A 20006-nucleotide genomic window follows, 5' to 3' on the forward strand; every position below is an offset into this window, starting at 1 on the left:
CACCACAGCTCATCGGTAGAGTTCGAAAGGGCTCGGCCAAGCTCGACAGTGCTCGGGCAGAACTCGGCAGAATTCGGTAGGGCTCCGGCAGCGCTCCGGCAAGGCTCGTTAGAGCCCCGGCAGGGCTCGGCAAAGCTCGACAGTGCTCCGGCAGGGCTCGGCAGTGTTCGGCAAGGCTCGTAAGCGCTCCGGCAGGGCTCGGCAGCGCTCGGACTCCTTCGGGTGCAGGAGCCCAGCCAACCCCACAGTAGCGGAGTGCCTGGCGCTGCGCGCTCCCCGAGACCCCGATCCCCAAGAGCCCCGAGGCCCGCCCATTGTGCCGCGGGGTTCGCCACCCCGCCAGCCGCCTGACGCAGCCGAGGCTCCGCCCCCGGCGTGACGCTAGCGTCAGGCCAGTCCCGGCATGCTTCGCGGCCGCCCGCGGTCTAGCGCACTGAGGCATCTTCCCGAGAGCGGCCGTGCCTCCGCGTCTCTGCACTGCGCACCCCGTCCGGCCGCCCGGTCGCCCCCGCCGCCCGCCCGTGCGTCCGAGCGGCCGCAGCCCTCCGCCGAGGGCGCCCCGGGACGGAAGGGTCCAGCAGCCTGCCGGCGCCCGCCGCGCTCGTGGTCGCCGTCGCCGTGGTCGTCGTGGTCGTGTCCGCCGTCGCCTGGGCCATGGCCAATTACATCCACGTCCCGCCCGGCTCGCCCGAGGTGCCGAAGCTCGACGTGACGGTGCAGGACCAGGAGGAGCAGCGCTGCCGCGACGGCGCCCTGAGCCTGCTGCGGCACCTGCGGCCNCACTGGGACCCGCGGGAGGTGACCCTGCAGGTGAGGCCGGCCGGGCACCGGGTTTCCTTCCCGAAGCCGCCGCGTCAGCGACGCCTGCCCGGCCCCCGGAGAGGCTCCCGGGGATGGCTGCCGCGGCCCTCGTCATGCCTCTCCTCGCAGACCCCGCAGCCCGTCCGCCTCCCGCGGTCCTCTCCGCTGCCCTCCCTCCCCTGCGCTTCCCTCCCATCCCTGCCTCATCCAGCCCGGGATCTTCCCACATCCCCATCGCTGAGCCGCGGGAGAACAACTCCTTTCCAAAGCCGAATGACCGGGGACCTGCTGCTGCCCACGCCAGGATGCTAGGGAACGCTATGCCGTGCGTTATAGGAAGGCTTGAATTGGAAGGTTTCTAAATTTGTAAAGTCTTAGAAGAATTAATGCTCAGGGTTGGAGTGAGCAGTGGCCTGGCAATTTTTTCGAGAGTCAGTGGTTTTAAAGACAAAAATTCTCAGAAGAATACCCTTACTCCCGAAAAGCTAGGATTAAAAAAAAAAAAAGGCACTTGCAAGTTATGATCCGCCATACCCACAATTTATCTGGTGTAATTGGTTATAGTTTTTTCGGTGCACAGCTTTAGGAATTACTTAGATGAATTTCCTTTTTCCTTGCAAACAAACAAGCCAAATTAGTAAATTTTTAACGGTTTGGGCTTGTTTTAGATTTGAGCAGTAATTTGTATTATCCAAGACGTCTGTTATTTTGATGACTCCAATACATTGTGGGATTTATACAGGATTTATTGATTTAAGTTTTTTGCTAATTTTTTTAGTATAATTAAAACATGAGTAGTGTCTAGGCCCCAGAGCAGTTCCTGACACTTGGGGGCTTTTATGAGTTTTAGTTTCGATTCTTGTTAGAAGTGTTCTGAGCAGCTGAAAGAGACCCATATGTTTTGGGGAAGAAACTTGTTAGACAAAAGACTTTGACATTTAAAGGCTTGCCTGTTGGCCAAGTATATAGGAAACAGTCGATTCAAAATGATTTTTATGTATAACTTGGAAGATTATTGAATTTCCTTTAAGGAAGTGCTTTTCAAATGGAAGCATGTCTGTTTGTGTATTTTTTGCAGTGCTGGGAAAGGCAGCTCTGGATCCTAGACCAGTGCTCTACCTCTGTATGTAGTCCTCATGTTAGACTGTTACTATAGTGTATTCACTTGCTTGTTTGAGAGGGTTTTAAAATTTAATAAAATCTATTTCTGGAAAATATCTTACTAATTAAAGGCAGTTCTGCTTCCTGGTAAACTGCAGTGCCGGTAACTCATATTGTTTTTTAGCAGTGACTTTTCAAGTTTGAAGCTTGGAATTTCCTTTCATTTATTTGTGTGTAGAAAGTGGTAATAGCTGTTGAGTGAAGTGCTGTCTGCTGGACTGGGTTGAAGTCATTGTTGCCTAGGAAATACTAGGTAGGTGCTCTCTCTCTCTTACCTCCTGTGAAATTTAGTGAAGGAAAGCCAGGGTATATGTAAAGAAGGACTTAAAGCTATTTTGATTGTTGTATAGGAGATGAGGGTAAATCATGATATATATATTTTTAGATTTATATATATATATAAATTTATATATATATATATATTTTTTTTTTTTTCTTTTTCGAGGCAAGGTGGCTAGATCCCTCACTCAACTGGCACCCTGTTGTGGTGGGGTTGCAGGTTTTTGCCACCATTCCTGTCCTATGCTGTGACGATGAACTGTAACCCTTGGGTTCATAATCTGAACTTATAATATGTATATTTAACAGAGATATTACTCACTTCTAGAATCAATAATTAGAAATTCATCCCCTCCTTGTGCAAGCAGAACTCTTGGATCAGAAGCAGAGCCATCAGTAAGTCAAGGCTAGGGTTCTTTATTCTGCCCCAGCTCCTAGAGGGACTTACACATGCTAGGACACTGCAAACCAGTGATGCCTTGGGGCCTTGTTTAGTAATTCCAATTTTGTCATTATTTGTATTCTTTTGAGACAAGGTCTCACTGTAGCTCCATCTGGTTTGGAGCTGGCTCTGTAGACCAGGCTGGCCTCTTGAGCCTTGGGCTTTAAGACTTTTGTCACTGTGGCCTGCTTGTTTAGTGTTCCTTAATGGTTATAGTTAGTTCCTTTTAAAATTTTATTTCTTGAACTGTAAAAGATAATACTACTACTTCCTTTCTGAAAGGGAATCATGTATCCTATAGCGAAAAGAGAAATGTAACTTCATGTCAGCTGGTATCAAGAATAGCCTGTTTTTTAAGGTATTCTCTTCCCCCTCCCCCTTTGTATGAGGCTCTGGAAATGCAAGCTTGAGCATAGAGCATGCTAAGCAAGCTTTCTACTCCAAACACTCACTGTTTTTTTTCCCTCCCCCAGACTAACTCTTTTCTTGGCTGTATGTAGTAGAGGCAGGATGATCAGGAGTTCAAGGGTTATTCTTGACTTTACATAAGGAGTTCCAGGCCAGCAGGAAAAATATATTAAAAATGTATTCTTATATAACATATTTTAGAAGATTTTGTGACCATCCTTATCTTTCCTGGTAGTTACTCCTATAATATCAACATGTGGGATGTGAGAAAAATAGAAATAGGCCCAAAACAAAGAGATTTGATGGTTCCCTAAAAGATAGTCTCTTCTTAGAACTACCAGCTTGGGAAGTTGGGCCTCAATTTGGATAGAGCTGGCCTTTCAAGTAAAAACACTATAGGGCGGGGTTTCAGAGGTTAGATTTCTGAGTAGGTACGGTAGTTCTAAGACAAGACTCGCTAAATGCTTTCTGTTTCATGCTGCCTTGTTTTTAAAATCCCTTCCACCCCATATTTTCCTTTGAGGGAGACAGGCAAGAACTGTAAATGGGTATTGCATTTGGTAAAGCTGAGTATGTGTGTATGAGTGTGTGAGTGTGAGTGTGAGTGTGAGTGGCAGATCTAAGAGGACTACCTTAGGAATACTGCCCTTTGACCTAGAAAGGCTCTGTGTGTGTGTGTGTGTGTGTGTGTGTGTGTGTGTGTGTGTGTGAGAGAGAGAGAGAGAGAGAGAGAGAGAGAGAGAGAGAGAGAGAGAGGATTGAGAGGATTGAGGCATGAAGGCCACGCCTGTGCAAGGCTAATTCTGAACTGCCATGGCTCAGAAAAAAGAGCACTTTGAGCGCCTGAACACACTTGCATTTCCTTCCGTGGGTGCTGCAGCTTTAGAGACTGACAGACACCTTTGCTATGCAGCACTTCCTCCTTCTGAGTGGGGTGTTTCTGAGGCATCTACAGTTCAGGGATAGTTGTCAGGACCAAAGACACTGAATTGTTTTCCCTTCCTGTTGCCTTTTTTTTAGACATCCCTGCCTCAGTCTCTATGGCAGGGGGATTTCAAGTTTATAAGTACAGTGCCTAGACAAAATCCTTTTCCCTTTGAAAAAGCTAACTCAGTTTCTTGAATATTTCAGTGGGTCGCTTTAGGACTGCCCCGTGCATCAGCGTTTGAGCAAGACTTTAATTAACTGACATGCCACTCTGTAAATTCTTCCTTAGCTTGGGGTCTACAATAGATAATGATATAATGGCAAAGCTTGCTAGGCTGGGAAGACCGTATTTTTGTTACAGATGATGTAAAGTTAACTTCAGAGGCAGAAACCAGGAACGCCTTGAGCAGGTGGACTCTTCCAGCCCAGGGTTCAGTGAGGGGTCTGCTTTAATACATCCATATGCTGGAGTTTAACCATGGGCTTCCACACACACAGTTGCATTATGCCTGCACATGCATGTACCCTCACACAGAAGAATGTAAGTTTGTGCACCGGTCTTCCCATTAAACCCCAACCCCACTCTCCTGAGTCTGCTCCAGAGGATCCCAGGAAGCTTGCTTGGACATTGGTAGCTTATGTCTGTTGTCTGTTCAGTATTTTCAGTAGCCGACTTGAGCATGGGGGTTGGGTCTTCATTAGCTTTGTCTTACTGCTCAAGTTTCATTCTTTTTCTTTTTGAGACAGTCTCACTCACTGTAGCCTAGGCTAGGTTGGAACTTACAGGCAGTCCTTCCACCCTAGCCTTCCAAATGTTGGTATGACATGTGTGAGCTACAGAATGTGCCTCGTGGTCAAATTTGTCCTCCTTTCTTTTCCCTTCCCTTCCTTTCCTTCCCTTCCCTTTCCTTTTCTTTCTGAGACAGGGTTACTTTGTATAGCCTAGGCTGCCCTATAATGAGCTCGGTAGACCAGGCTGGCCTTGAACTCAAGAGATCCACTTGCCTCTGCCTTCCATATGCTAGGATTAAGTGTCACCACTGTCCAGCTCTGGTCAGTTTCTTAGCCTTTCTAAGCTTCATTCTCTATAGCTATAAAATGGATCCAATAAACAGTTCCTTACCCCTCTGAGGCTTGTGAGGGTGAAATAAATGCTAGCTCATGACAGTTTCGCTGCTGAGCACAGGCTGTATAGGGCCTGAATCAGAAACATCTGCTCTTGAAAGTCCCGCCCTAGACAAATCAGAATATGGAACGGTTTTGAATGACTGCTCAGATTTTTTTCACATGCAGAGATGGAACAAAAACACTTTAGAAGTGTACTACTCCTGTAAGACAGATGAGTGCATTTCCCCAGTGCTGGTGAGCTCTACTGGCAGTGCTCTTACACCCAAGCCCCATCCCCAGCTTTCCTCGTCCACATTTCTGGATGGTTTTGAAATCTCCCTGCTTTTTAAGCATTAGCTAAGTTCATAATTCTACCAGATAAAGACGACTTCCTTGCGGGCTCCACTTAGACGCTGTTCTTCAACTTTGTTTCTCTGCTGTCACTTAAGCCTACTTGTCTCTTTCCTGTTCCTGTCTTAGATGTCTTAGAAGAAAAGTTCACAAGGATGGGAGAGATTATGTGATGTTTTACACCTGCCAAAAACAGCAGTGTTTGATTGCTTTCAGACTTTTTAAAAACTATCCGTGTATTTTACTGTGATGTACTGGTTTAACTGTGGTCTAAAGTAGAGACTTAAATTGTAGTGACTTTTCAGATACCAACACTTTTGTGATTTGACGTAAGCAAACCGTTTTCTCTCCTTTGGGCTATCACTGTTGAAGTGGGAAGAGGATGGCTTTGAAATCATTTTTTTGTGTGTGTGTTTTTTAAAGACAGGTTTCTCTGGGTAGCCCTGTCTTGGACTCAGGCTGGCCTTGAACTCTGAACTCAGACTCAGAGTAGAGACACACACCTTTTTTAATCCCAGCACTTGGGTGGCAGATCTCTGATTTCAAGGTCTACAGAGTAAGTTCCAGGTTCCAGGGCAGCAAGAGCTACACAGAGATACCCTATGTGGAAAAAAACAACACAAAAAAATAAAATACCAGCCGGGCGTGGTGGCGCACGCCTTTAATCCCAGCACTCGGGAGGCAGAGGCAGGCGGATTTCTGAGTTCGAGGCCAGCCTGGTCTACAAAGTGAGTTCCAGGACAGCCAGGGCTATACAGAGAAACCCTGTCTCGAAAAACCAAAAAAAAAAAAAAAAAAAGTAAAATACCAGAGTGGGGCGTGCCCCAGGTCACCCTGTCCCTAGTCCATGCATGTTTCTGAGTGCACGAGTGAAGTGTTTATCAGAGTAGGAAGTTCCTCTGCCCATCTCTTGAGAATGTTAGCTGAATAGAAAACTATTTACATGTTGATAAGTTTTCCCTTCCCAGCTCTTTGAGAAGCTGGCATTATCTGTCTGCATCCTGGTGTAGGTGCTCCTCAGATCTCACGTATCATTAGAAGCTTCACACGACACTAGGGCCTGGGCCCCTTACCATGCATGGCTGTGGATGGATTGTGTCTAAGAGTTGTCAAACCCTGGAGTCGGACCTTGGGAGGGGGGGAATTTCCTGGTGATAATCAAGTCAATCCTGTGTGCACAATAAATCATATAGTAAGCTAAGCAAAGATCAGACAGGATCATGTCAAGACTCTAAAGTGCAGGTGATACCTCCTAAAGATGGATTCTATAGATTGACTCCATGTGACACCTTCCATAAAGACAGTATCTAGACTAACTGAGAAAAACAGGGTTACTGTAATGGTCTGGGGAGAATCTGGTTTGGTCTCTGGCCATTTAGATAGAGCCAAGGTCACCAGGCAGTTAACCATGTCAGCCCTCAGCCTTCTGGATGGACAATAGACACAATAGAGGCAAGCAGATTTCTGAGTTTGAGGCCAGCCTGGTCTACAGAGTAAGGTACAGGACAGCCAGGGCTACACAGAGAAACCGTCTTGAAAAAACAAAAACCCAAACCAAAAACAAACAAAAAAAACCAGAGAGAGAGAGAGAGAGAGACAGACAGATATACACACATACATGAGGGCTGGGGAGATGGCTCAGCAGATACAACTCAGATAAAGCTTGCTGCTGTGTGTGAAGGCTGGAGTGTTGACTTCCCAGTACTATAGACATGTTGAGTGTATTTGTAGGCCTGGTTGTAATGCCAGCACTCAGAAGCTTAGAGATGCATTCCTGGGGCAAGCCAGCCAGCTGGGGTCAGCTGAGAGATGTTTGGTAAGGAAAAGGAGTGGCTGAGGAGGCCTATTGATCTTGGGTCTCTCTGTGTGTGCCTGCATACTTGTGGATACTCACATGTGTGCCACACATGCCCAAAAAAGAAATACATCTGGAAACTTTAGATTCTACATGTCTTTAACAGTAAGCTTAGCACATGGTGGTACTTTCCTGTCGGGTTAGCTCTCAGGAAGTTGAGAGGTTGCTAGAGTTCAGGAGGCCAAGGCCTGCCTAGGCAACACAGCAAGATTCCTTCTCAAAAAAAAGTGGGAGAGAAATTCATGAACTAGTTGTAGTTGTGGGCAAGAATAATTCCAGCAACTTAGCTTTATTTACTTTCTGGTCTTAACCTTGCCCTCCCTCTAGTGGTGGCCACAGTAGTAGCATCTCTCTCCTTCCTCCCTTTCACAAAATGAATTGTTGTGGATTGGTCTTATTTTTGAGGACAGCATGGTCTATAGTGAGTTCCAGGATAGCCAGGCCTATGTAAGGGGAACCTGTCTCAAAAAAACTGCAGCTATGTAATTTTATGTTTTATGACTGGTCGTATGTAGCCCAGGCTGCCCTTGAGCGTAAGCTCCACTTGCCTCTGTCTCCCACGTACCTGGGTTTCCAGTGTTTGATCATAGTTTGTCCTGGCACTGACTGACTTCTCCTGTAACCCCGTTGAAGCTGTTTCCCTGTTCTGATAGTTAAAGCTGTTCTAGCAGACTGCTTGTCTGTATGTTTGTGTGATTTGGATGAGTTTTCTCCGTATTTCCATAGGGTAAGTGCTTACTGGAATAGAGAGATAGTAAACTGTATCAGCCTTCTCTGGAGAAGGATGTTGTTTATACAATGGCTGCTAGGTCTGTAAATCCAGAGATGGTACCATGGAACTCAGCTGTGGCTTCATAGTGCAGTCTCGAAGCAGAATTTCTTCAGGAATGCTTATTTTTGTTTTGTGACCCTTTGGCTAGTTAGATGAGATCACCTGTGTTATGTAGAATAATAAGACAACTAGTGTGTACTCTCCCCATGAGCAGACGCTTCTCATGGTGATAGTTAAAAAACAACTGAGCTTTGGTCCTTATAGCTGCGTGCACAGCTCAGCCACCTCGCTTAGGGTGCTGCATTAGGGTGCATAGAAGCCAGTTCTATTCATTTTACCACCCAGCTGCTAGTCCTTGGAATGAGCTTGCAGCATAGTGTTTGTCACAGCTGTCAAGGACTCTTCATAGTGAGTTCTGGGTTCTCTAGTATCCCAGCCATAACTGGCTTGTATGAAAATGTCCTAACTTTGCCCTCAAAATAACCCACAAAATAAGTTACTGTGTACATACATAATACACATGTACATACATACATACATACATACGTGTGTATGTACACACACACAAATATTATCTTACCTTGTAGTCTTAGTTTGTAGTCCAAGCTAGCCTATAACCCATTATGTAGCTTAGGCTGGCCTCAGACTCTTGTCACTTCCACTCTCCTAATGACTTAGAAAAGAGGCAGCTCCTCTCTCCTTGCTTGCCTGGTCCCTGGTTTGCCGACTTCCTGCCTGCCCTTAGTAGTCGTCTTGGTTAGCAGGGAGCTGTCACCCAAGTGCACGCTTTGTCTTCTGTGATAGGTCTGAGATCAGCAGCCCCAGGTCTTGTTTGGCTCAGTCTGCCTCCATTCTTTGTTCTTGCTCGGCCACCATCTTTCTTTTGTGGTAGTGTGCCTCACTGCCAAGGAGTCAGGTGCTCTCTCCCCGTCTTGCACAGTGTTGTAGATAGAGTTACCCAACTCTGCTGCAGTCGGCCCGGCCACTGCCGGACTCTGCTCACCTTGACTGCAGGCTAGCAGTCGGCAGTATTCAGACACACAACCTCAGTGCGCTGGGAGTCAGCACTTTCTGTCTTGTCATTTTCGACAGGAAATGAACGACTTGGGCTTGTGTTGCTGACCTAAAAATTTGAGACATAGCATCCATGAGGTGTTGAGTGGATTCTGTTACTCTGTGCCTTCAGATAAATACGACATCTTTACCAGTGGCATGGTTTTCTCGTCTTAAAAATGGATAACTTCCTAGGTTGAGTCCAGAACCACAGTCTATTGAGATAGTGAAAAATCTGTCAGGCGGGAGCAAAGCTTCAGTCCTTCGTTGGATCCTCTCGGATGTCTGTGGGGATGTTTCAGGCTCCTTGTACGTTAAAGGGCTTGCATGTAACTAGCCTGTGGACATCCTCTCCTACAATTTAGGTAACCTAGGTAACCCATGGTTCTACATCCTCTCCTACAATTTAGGTAACCTAGGTAACCCACAGTTAGTACAGTAGGGAATGATGCCCAGTAGTCTATGCTGTGCAGGCAAGCTTTCTTTTCCTCGGATATTTTTGATCCAGGGTTGTTTGAGGCCACAGATATGTAACCCACAGATGCAGATGGCTCGTTCTCTGTGTATAAATTAAATACAAGTGCATATGTTTGTGTATATATGTATTTTCCTTCTTTAAAATCTCCCAGGCCGCTCCTAAGTAAGGTGTGGCTGGAGATATGGTTCAGTGGTTAAGAGCTCTGACTGCTCTTCCAGAGGACCTGGGTTCCATTCCTGGCACCCACATGGCAGCTCACAACCATCTGCAAGTACAGTTCCAGGACATCTGGTGTCTTCTGCAGGTACTAGGCACATACATGGTGCACAGACATACATGTAGGCAGAACACTTATGAAAGAGCTAACAAGAAAGCCAGACTGAGCTGGGCATGATGTCATGTCTGTATCTCAGTGCTGAGGAAGTGGAGGCGGCAGGATTAAGTTCAGGGTCATCTTGAGCTTCATCATGCAAGCTAGCCTGGGCTACATTAGACCCTTCTTAACAGGCAGTCTTAGTATAGTCAGTGTATTCATGTTTTGTTATTGGGGTATATGTATTGAATTTGAAAACTTAAACATTAAATCAGCTTTTCATTTCTGGAGAAAATAAAATTTAGCTGAGATAACATATTTTGTTATGTTTCTGTATTGATTATTCATAATTTAAGATTTTAACTTTTGTGTTTTCACAAAAGTTAAGTTTTACTTTTGTGTTTTGTATGAGACAGAGTCAGCACAGGTCAGTGTCCAGCTCATTCTTGCGTCCTCTTGCTTTAGCTCTGACTGAGTGACCGTCTCGGGCCGTCACACCCATCCTATATTTGTGTTCATAGGAGACCTTGTCGTGTTTTCCCTTCATGACATCTTGTTGAGCTTTAGGAGCGGCCTGGGAGATGCTGCTTTTTCTGTTGGAAGCAGTGAGACCCGTGTGCGTCACTGTTGTCGCCTGCTCGACTGCCCGCTCTTCCTCAGTTCTTCCTTTTTCTTAGCATCTGCATTTTGACTCTCTGTTTCTGCCTTTCTTTCCTTTCTATTCACCATATATAGAGCCTGAGCTGCTCTTGAGCTTGGGATTCCTCCTGCTTTAGCTTTACAGGCACCCACAGCTGCCGTGTTGAGCTCTCTCTCTCTCTCTCTCTCTCTCTCTCTCTCTCTGTATGTCTGTGTAGTGTTGAATCTAGGCACTATCTGCATATTAGACATATCGTATACCACTAACTCAATGCCTCACTTGTAGTTACTTGTCCTTTCCTAATGAACGAAACTTACATATCTTAATTTCACTTACGTATCCCTCACTGTGTATTGACAAAGGCAATCTCTTGTGGAGTCTTCTTGCCCTTTCCCATAGAGTTGGCCGTGGATCTGACATAGTTACAGAGATCTCTCAGCCTGTGCTGAACTTTTATTGTATGTGGTAATCACACCATTTCAGAATCAGTCCTTGCTTGCTTCTTTGTTTTGTCTAAGCATGTATGTTATATGTCCCCTTCCAACTTCTAGGGGGACAGATACAACAACCTCTGTCTTCTGTTGGGAGGTGACAGGCGCTAGAAGGTCCCGCTCAGCGTGAGGGCTGACAGCCCCTGTGGAAGCTCCAGTCGCTCCGTGTGTTCTCTGACTTAAGTATTGTCCACTCAGTGCCTGATTGCTCAGTGTGCTTGTGCTGATCCTAATCCCAGGTTACGGCGGACTGACGATGGAGGACACGTGCACTTGATGGACAGCCTGTTAGTGCAGCTCATTCTGACACTCCTCTGTCCCCGCCCCTTTCCTTTCTTTTCCAAGATAGGGTTTGTAGTCTAGGCTGGCCTCAAACTGAGTGATGGGATTAAAGGCAACTACCCCACGGCTGTGACCCGATGTCTACCCTCATAGACAGTTTAGATGTGCAGTGGATTAATTTCTAATTGATTTGGTCATTTCTAAAGAAGTTAAACGTTGTAGTAAAAATAACAGTTCACGTTCTCTGCCAGTCACAGGACCTGAGGTGTGTGTGTATACTGTGTTGTCATGTGGCTTTCCAACTGTTTGAGAATGTGCTCTTGAATGTTAAGCTTGGGGCATTACTGAGTGAGACCTGTGTAATCAAGCCAGTCAGTTGGTAAGCTCTTGAGCTTTGGAGAGGAGGAGGTGTGTCCAGGTGGATATGGTGTATAATGTGTGAGTGTTGTTGATTGCCTACATGTAATCATTTTTCTCTACTTTTTGAAAATGACGGCGTGAGTGGTATGCCCATTCTCAGCCATGATTAGGGTATTTGTTCTTCCTGGTTGTGCTACATATATAGTTAAAGATATTGGCATCTACAGATTTAGATGGTAAACCTTGGCCTGGGATTGTCTGACCAGTCTTAGTAATGTCGTGCATGGATGTGCTCCCCTTGCAGGTGGCAGCACCAGCTTCCTGTGGACCTAGCAAGCACTAGTTTCCCTCATAGTCAGGGTTTTAAGTGGATTGTTGTATTCTTCTGCATTTAATCTATTACATAGATTGTTGCCCTTTCAAACTTTTCTTCTGCAGGGTGTTGTCGGGTAGGTGGTAGGTAGAGCTTGAGACAGTTACTCTGTCTTGAGCTCACTATGTAGTGCAGGCTAACCTTGAACTCAGGCTCCTTTTGAGTGCTGTTGTTACAGTGTGAGTCATGACATCTGGCCTTTCTCAGACTTCTCTGTTCCAATTCTTTTGTGTGTATTTGTGGCCATGGACATGCTGTGACCGTCAGCAGAGGTCAGTGAACACTCTCCTTTCTCTGCTCCCTCCCCTCCCCCCACTTGAAGCCCAGTGTCAGGTGTGCTGCTGGGTGCTTTTACCCTCTGTGCTATGTCAGTGAATAGAGCTAATCCTTTAAAAAGCTTCTGAGCCCTGTGTGTTCTTTGCCCTCCTTGGTCTTATTGCCATGCATTCATATCGGGCTAGTCTGTCTTCCCTAAGTGGACTCACTCACTCCTCAGGTGCCTTCCCCAGTGGTGCTGGGGGTCAAACAAGATTTGTCTGCTGAGGAAGTGCACTATTTCTGAGGGTTCTCCAAAAGGGCCATTGACAGTCAAAAGTAGGTATGTTTCCGCTTTGGAGACTGAGCCCCAAGTCTGGGGTATACTAACCATGTACACTAAGCTATACCCAAACTTGTGGTGTTTCCAGTTACCATTTTACTCACGTTATCTTTAATCCCGGCCTTAGAAAGTCTAGTAGCATTTCTCTTTCTTTTCTTTTCCTCTGGCAGCTGTTCACAGATGGGATCACAAACAAGCTCATCGCCTGCTATGTGGGTGACACCATGGAAGATGTAGTTCTGGTGAGGATTTACGGCAACAAGACTGAACTGTTAGTNGACCGAGATGAGGAAGTGAAAAGTTTCCGCGTGCTGCAGGCTCACGGCTGTGCACCTCAGCTCTACTGCACCTTTAATAACGGACTGTGCTATGAGTTTATCCAGGGCGAAGCTTTGGACCCGCAGCATGTCTGCAACCCAGCCATTTTCAGGTAAATTTATAAAGTTTTTCTTTTGAAAAAGAATGCTATGCACACTAAAGAAATATTAATAAATTAAAAAATTACACATTTAATTTTCATGTATGGAGGGGAGAAAGGAGAGGAGGGAGAAGGAGAGGGGGCAGCTAGAGGTGGGAGGGAAGGGAGGATGTATCGAGAGAGACAGGAGAGAGATAGAGATAGAGAGAGAGACGAGACAGGTGTATGAGTTTGAGTGTTTTTTACCACAGCACATTGTTTGTGGTTAGTGGAAAACTTGCTTGCGTGAGTTTTCTTCTTCCCTGTGGGTTTCTGGAACCAAATTCAGGCCATCAGAATTGCATAGCAAGCAGTTTACCTGCTGTAACATTTAGCTGGCTTCTTAGACACTTTTTAACAGCTGAGTATAATAGTTTGCCATCAGCCGGGCGTGGTGGCGCACACCTTTAATCCTAGCACTCGGGAGGCAGAGGCAGGCGGATTTCTGAGATCAGCCTCAGCTACAAAGTGAGTTCCAGGACAGCCAGGGCTACACAGAGAAACCCCGTCTCAAAAAAACAACAAAACAAAACAAACCAAAAATAGTTTGCAATCCCAGCAGGGATCTGTTCAAGGCCATCCTTAGCTACCTAGTTGGGTGCCAGCCTGGACTACATGAGACCCTGTGTCCCTCGCAAGAAGGAAAGTGTTTGAACACCAGCAGACTTTTTAGTGTTTGATCCATGTATACCAACATCTCCTAAGTTAGAAGTTGAAACATTTTAGAATATAAAGACTGCTAAGTGGACTTGTTTTAGTGGTTGGTGTGGTGACATTAGCAGACATGGTTCACTCGAGAGAACGAGAGTGGGCATGGGAGATAATGTCTGTGGAAGAGCTTTACCATGGAACCTTCCTGAGAGGAGTCCTGGGTTGTACCTTAACATTTTTTGAGTGAAAACTAATGAGAAATGAAACATGTCATATCATTTGCCTGTGCTGAAATTCTGTTAAACACTATATACAAAGTTTGTTTTTCTAATGAGGAAGGATCTCATGGAGCTAGGCTGACCTCAAACTTACTGTAACTGAGGGTGACCTGGAACTTGCGATCCTCCTGCCTTTATCTTTGAGTGCTGGGATGCAGGTGTGTGCTACCCTGGTCTGTCTTTGTTTTTGAGACAGGGTCTCATAACGCAGTCCTGGCTGGCGTGGACCTGGCTGAGTAGATCAGGGTATTCTTAAGTGCGGTACCTGCAGTGCACACAGCTTCTGCTGCAATCACTCCTTGTTCCCCATGCAGATCCCACGCGGCCTTCCTTTATTCTGCACCAGGACTGTTGAGTTGTCTTCAGTTCCTCACACTGAAGTGGGTGGCGTGTCAGTCAGGAGTTTGCAGTCAGGAGAGTTTTACTTTCCAAACATAACAGTTGGAACTGGACATAGGGAGTTTATGGTTTCTACTTTGCTGATACTAGCAGGATGTTGTGGAACCGGGGGGTCGGGGGGGGGCATGGTGAAATGGTAAATTAGACGTCTTGTGGCTTTCATTCAGAGTATACTATTAAAGCCGCCTTGCCACCTTTTTGAGTTGTGGACATTGGGCATAGAGCCAGGCCACTCACCTTTACTGAGGTATGGGAATTTGCTGCCTCGGTTTCCTCATTTAAAAAATAGGAATAATATTAAGTTTACCAGTGCAGAAACACAGGCTGAATTTCTGTCATCTAAAATGCTTCAGGCTGGAAATGCTGCTCTAGGTAATTTTGGCTGTGGAGTATTTGCACATTCATAATGTGCTGCTGTCTTTGGTTTGAGGCCAAGTTTCAACACAGAATCCATGTATGTTGGGCTATGTACCTAGAGCAGGGCCTGAGTGCAGTTGTATACAGGGTTTTCAAGGTGTCACATAGTCAGCACTGGAATTTACTATCTGTGTCCTTTTTCTAAGGATGCTCAACTTGTATGTGTAGGAAGTTTAGAAAAGTGTTAAGTAATGTGTGTAAACTTCTGTAATATTTTTCTTATGTCTTCTTACATGTTAGCCAGACTGCAGTTGTAACAACTTGGATACTAAGAAGCTATTAATGCTATTTTGGCCAATTGTCATAGATAAGTGGCTGCCTCTGATATGCTTTTGGAAGCATGCTCTTCTAAGTTTTTAGCTGAGTGTGGTATGTATGTGGAGTTAGTTCTACTTGGGAAGTGGAAGGCAGGAGGCTAACCTTGGCTATGTGAGGTTTTTTTTGTTTTTTTTTTTTGTTCCCTGTAAAGTAGCTGGGAGGAGACTCGGTGGGTACAGTGCTGTTGCACAGCTGAGCACCAGAGTTTGCATTCCCAGAACCACTCAAATCCAGGATGCTGCGCACACCTGTCACCCCACTCCTGGGGGGCGGAAGGTGAGACAGTTGGCTTCTTGGGGATCTCAAAAACAAACAAAAGTCATCAAAGGAGATATTCCTGTTGTTACCTTCTGGCCTACACATTCATGGCAGGCACGTGACCCGTACATACGACCCCTCTCCCCAGTTTACAAAACATTCAGATTTACACCAAACTAGATGTAGGGACATACATGCCTTTTGATCCCAGCCACGCAGAAGGCTGAGGAGGAGTGTTACTGGAGACTAGGAATTTGAGGCTTGGGGGCTCAAAAATAGCACGGTCCCGCAGACACTGGGCACTGAGCCCCCTCTCTTGGTTAGGACGGCAAGTGCTCTTGGACCTGTCCAGTGCTCAGAATGCTTCCCGACTGACAAACCTAACTTAAATTAGGTGACACAAGGTGATCAGAAGTTCAGGGTCATCCTCTGCTACTCAGTCCAAGGCTAGCCTAGAGTATTTGATCTCAAGAAAATCAGGCAAGAGTAATTGTAGAAACTTAAAAGTGTTTATTTAATCACAACTTTATGAACTTGATTCTCTGTGTCTTAGTTTGAGTTGTTCTCAAGTGTTTTTGTGTGTTAGGGTCACCAGGGAAGCTTTTACATCTTCTCACTCGTTAGCTAGACCCCAGGCAAGCCCATTCAATCAGCTTTTGGGGGATGGTAAATTGTTTGTAGCAATGCTACAACTGGGGAGGGGATAGCTTTTTTCTTCTGGGATCATAGTTACAGTAGTGATAAACTGTGGCCAGGATGGGATGCTGAGTGGTCAGAAATTCTTGAGTAGTCGCATCAGGAGTCAAGGATGTTGTGGCCATAGCAAGCAGCTGTGAGGTGCAGCCGCTGTGTGAGGTGGAGGAATCTGGAAAGGTTTGCAGGAAGCAGCTAACTTGACCTGGCAGAGTTACTGTCAAAATGGAGCTTAGAAGGAAACACCGCAGAAAGGCAGGGAAGACAGTTGAGGAACCTGGCTAACAGTGACACAGTGAGAATCTTTTTTAAATAGACTACGTATTTATCCTTAATTTAAAATTTTGTTTTCAACAGGCTAATAGCTCGTCAACTTGCTAAAATCCATGCTATTCATGCGCACAATGGCTGGATCCCCAAGTCTAACCTATGGCTAAAGATGGGAAAATACTTCTCTCTCATTCCCACCGGATTTGCTGATGAAAACATTAATAAAAGGTAAATTACTTAGGTTATTTGCATGGCTTTGCCCTTAATATGTACTGAAAGATAGTGCTTGTATAAAATCTGGTCTGCATTCCTCTCTGTATTAAAGTGAACAAAGCTATTGACTGTGGCTCTCAGATGACACTACAGAAACAGTCTCCTTTCTCCTCATCCACTCTGACCCTGAAGAAAAGTCCCTAGCACAATAAAGGGGGGTGGAGTTGCTACAGACACGAAGTATCCATTTAGACGAAATTATAAAGAATACCAGGAGAGGGCACAGCGGTACCAATTATGGTAAAGGTCTAGAGGGGTAGAGGTGTGGGTATGGATGTCCCATGTAAGAATTTAGGCCATCTTAATTTACTGTGTTTATTTAAATGGTAGATTACTAGGGTGAAAATTTACCTTCTTTCACATTGGCTACCAAGTTCAGACTGCATGTGTTGGTTCATGTTTTATTATATGGGATTTTTTTATAGATCAGTCTTAGAATCTAAATCTTGAATATTATTAGTAGTATAAACATGGAACATTTTATTAGGTTTCTATGTAAAGTGTGTTAAGGCTTTTACTTTGTGTAGGAATTTTGTTTCCAGAACAACAGAAGCAAGCATGATTTAGAAGTGTTGACAGTGTGCTTACCCACACGTATGCACACACACCCAGAATCTTTTTAAGCTCGTGCACACACACAGAAAGAATATTGTAAGTGGTCTGGGAAGCAGCAGACTGTGGGTCCAGCCTGGCCCGGTTACCAGTTCATTTCCCTGTCATGTCCCCTTGGCAAGTGCTCAGGCCCATTGTGTCATCTGTGTAAAGGGACCAGACTACTGTAGGTTATTAGCTGAGTTTGTTGGTGGTCTCCCCATGTAGATAATTTGTGTGGAGGGTAAAGGGTACCTTGATAGACTTTGGATGAAGAACCAAGAGGCCAGGCAGCTCTTTGGGAAGGAGTGACTAGCAGTCCGTGCCTGGAGGGCATGTGGCAAGCTGGAGGAGGTCGCCCATTCTGTGCCATTTTATTTTCTATTAAAATTTATGCAAATAGATAACCTACATCTATACTTTTGGGTTCCTCCTTTTTCCCAGGCACCCTTCTATTAACCCTCGTGCTTAAAATCTATGCTAGTAATTTTTTTTTTTTTAAAAGAAACTTTCTCCTGAGGCAAGCCATAGCTTTGTTGTTGAGATGAAGTGGGTAATTTGAGTGAGTCATCTCCATCTTTGAGTGAGTCATCTCCATCTTAGAGTGTGTCATCTCCATCTTTGAGTGTGTCATCTCCACCTTAGACGGTGCTCTAGGGTTTTCTGAAGACAACTCATTTCACCTTTCCTTGCTTAAAATAACTAATTTCAGTCTGTAACTTTAAATAATATACTCTAGCCAGTTAGTGAGTTCTTTGTGTCTCAGTCCCCTCGACTGTATAGAGTGGCAGTTAGCATCAGGTGTTGAGAGCGATGCACCACAGCTGCTGACTGCTTATTCTGTCCCTCTCAGTTTTGAGGTATCAGCTTTTAGTTTCTGCTCTACAGTTCAACTGTCTTATGTTTAAGTTGATTATGAAGGTTTTCTTTATTCAGGTTTTGGAACACTTTGATTTATTGTTGAATTCAGGAATATGGGCTTATTCAATAGAAAGCCTTTGAGGTAGAATTTTAACTTTAAACTTGAAAGAAGAGTCAATTAGATAAACAAGTCTTCTTTTACAATGGAAAGGTTCCTGAGTGAGATCCCAAGCCCTCAGCTTCTGCAGGAGGAGATGACTTGGATGAAAGAGGTTCTCTCAAGCCTGGGCTCACCTGCGGTCCTTTGCCATAAAGACCTGTTGTGTAAGAATATAATCTACAACGAGAAACAAGGTAGGTATTTGACCTTAGCAGTAAGTAATTTGATTGATTGCTCATATGCTCTTTTTAATGGTCCCTCGTCTTTGTATCAGTAAACAAGGAGTGAAACATACACAAAGACTTTTGCTTGAGGTTATAAAAATCATGGTAATTGCTATTAGGGATATACATATACATATATACATATATATATATATAGACACACACACACATGAATACATATATGGATAAAGTGTCTAAATTGTTAAAAGTAGTTGGTTCTTGACTTTTTAAGTGTATAATGATAATTATGTATGTGTGTGTATATATATATGTATATACATATACATAAATATACACATATAAATATATTTTTAAAAGCTGTTTGGCTACTTGTGATTTTGAAAGCATGTCTGCTGTAATGGGGAGTGTGGGAAATGAACAGATTTGCTACTGCACTGCTGGATCTGCGCTGTGGGCTTAGCAGCATTCAGTATCGCCAGGCTTTCTAATTCCTGTGTGTGTGCTGATACTCTAGGGAGAGACTCAAATGTAGCCTACTGCCTTTGTTCATATTTATAGCAAATGAAGTAGTAATAAGATAGCTTTGGTAAATAGACTTAAACTATTCTGAGATAGAAGTTGATACTTTGGTGTAACTTTGTGTGACTGCTCATATCTTGATGCGTTGTGTTCATATGTAAGAGTCACTGGTTGCATTATTAGGTCATTGGGTAAAGGGCTTTGAGGTTTGGTTGCTAAACAGTAAACACCTGCAGATTTTAAATTGAAATTTGAAAGTACCATTTGTGTTAATAATTAATAATTGAGAAGTGCTTGAAACCGGAGCCGCTGCTTTTCAGAGAAGGCCCATTCCGGAAGTAGTTATTTTGTGAAGACTGTATTTTAAATTAAAAAAAAAAAGTGTTCTTATGTATATACTAAAACCAACAAATTATTATTGTTGTAGTCATAAATGTATTAAATTTCCTATTAGTGATTTTATATCCAGAGTTGGGACTGTTCTAATAAAATAATTGTTAATAATTATTGCTAATTTTAGCCTGAAACCCAACTAAAGAGGCACTGTCAAGGATGGTGCGACCTTAAGCTATATTTTCAAAGACATTCATTTTTCATATTTGATATTTTAATGTGGATGAGAGATTGTTTAAAAAAACAAAACGCTGCACTAAAGGCTGTGTTTTGAATTGTTTTAATTTTTGTGTGGAATCACTTCATTTTAAACTTGAGGTATACCCTAGAGCATTAAGCCTTTGACAGTGTTCTTTAAGGAGCTACTGTCCACAGATTATACATGGTTGTTACAGTACGAGAGTGGTGACCAGATCTCAATGCCATATGAGGCAGACACATTAGCTGTGCCTAACAGGTCTGCTGGTGTTAAGTTCATTGCAAGACCGAGTAACACATTTGTGTAATGGAGTTTCATGGAAGGGACTTCATCTTACATTGAAGTGGACACTCAGCTTTATCTTTAACTGCACGTTAAAGGGAATTTGTTACT

The 20006-nt window shown here is 44.4% G+C and overlaps 1 protein-coding gene across 3 annotated transcripts in view; it reads left to right on the forward strand.

Moving 5' to 3' along the window:
* Positions 1 to 368: 368 nt before the first annotated feature.
* The window catches only part of Etnk1 (ethanolamine kinase 1), a 65255-nt gene continuing 45617 nt past the window's right edge, over positions 369 to 20006 (forward strand). Inside the window, exons 1-4 of one of the 3 annotated variants that reach the window (XM_021165073.2) lie at positions 369 to 810; positions 12862 to 13121; positions 16520 to 16660; positions 18369 to 18511. In XM_021165073.2, the coding sequence (XP_021020732.1) occupies positions 655 to 810; positions 12862 to 13121; positions 16520 to 16660; positions 18369 to 18511 (700 nt within the window). In that variant the 5' untranslated portion in view covers positions 369 to 654. The remainder of the gene's footprint in view (positions 811 to 12861; positions 13122 to 16519; positions 16661 to 18368; positions 18512 to 20006) is intronic. The other 2 variants (XM_021165075.2, XM_021165074.2) reach the window with 2 other exon arrangements.

The sequence above is a fragment of the Mus caroli genome, chromosome 6 (assembly GCF_900094665.2).
Source record: "Mus caroli chromosome 6, CAROLI_EIJ_v1.1, whole genome shotgun sequence".
NCBI classification, from domain to species: Eukaryota; Metazoa; Chordata; class Mammalia; order Rodentia; family Muridae; genus Mus; species Mus caroli.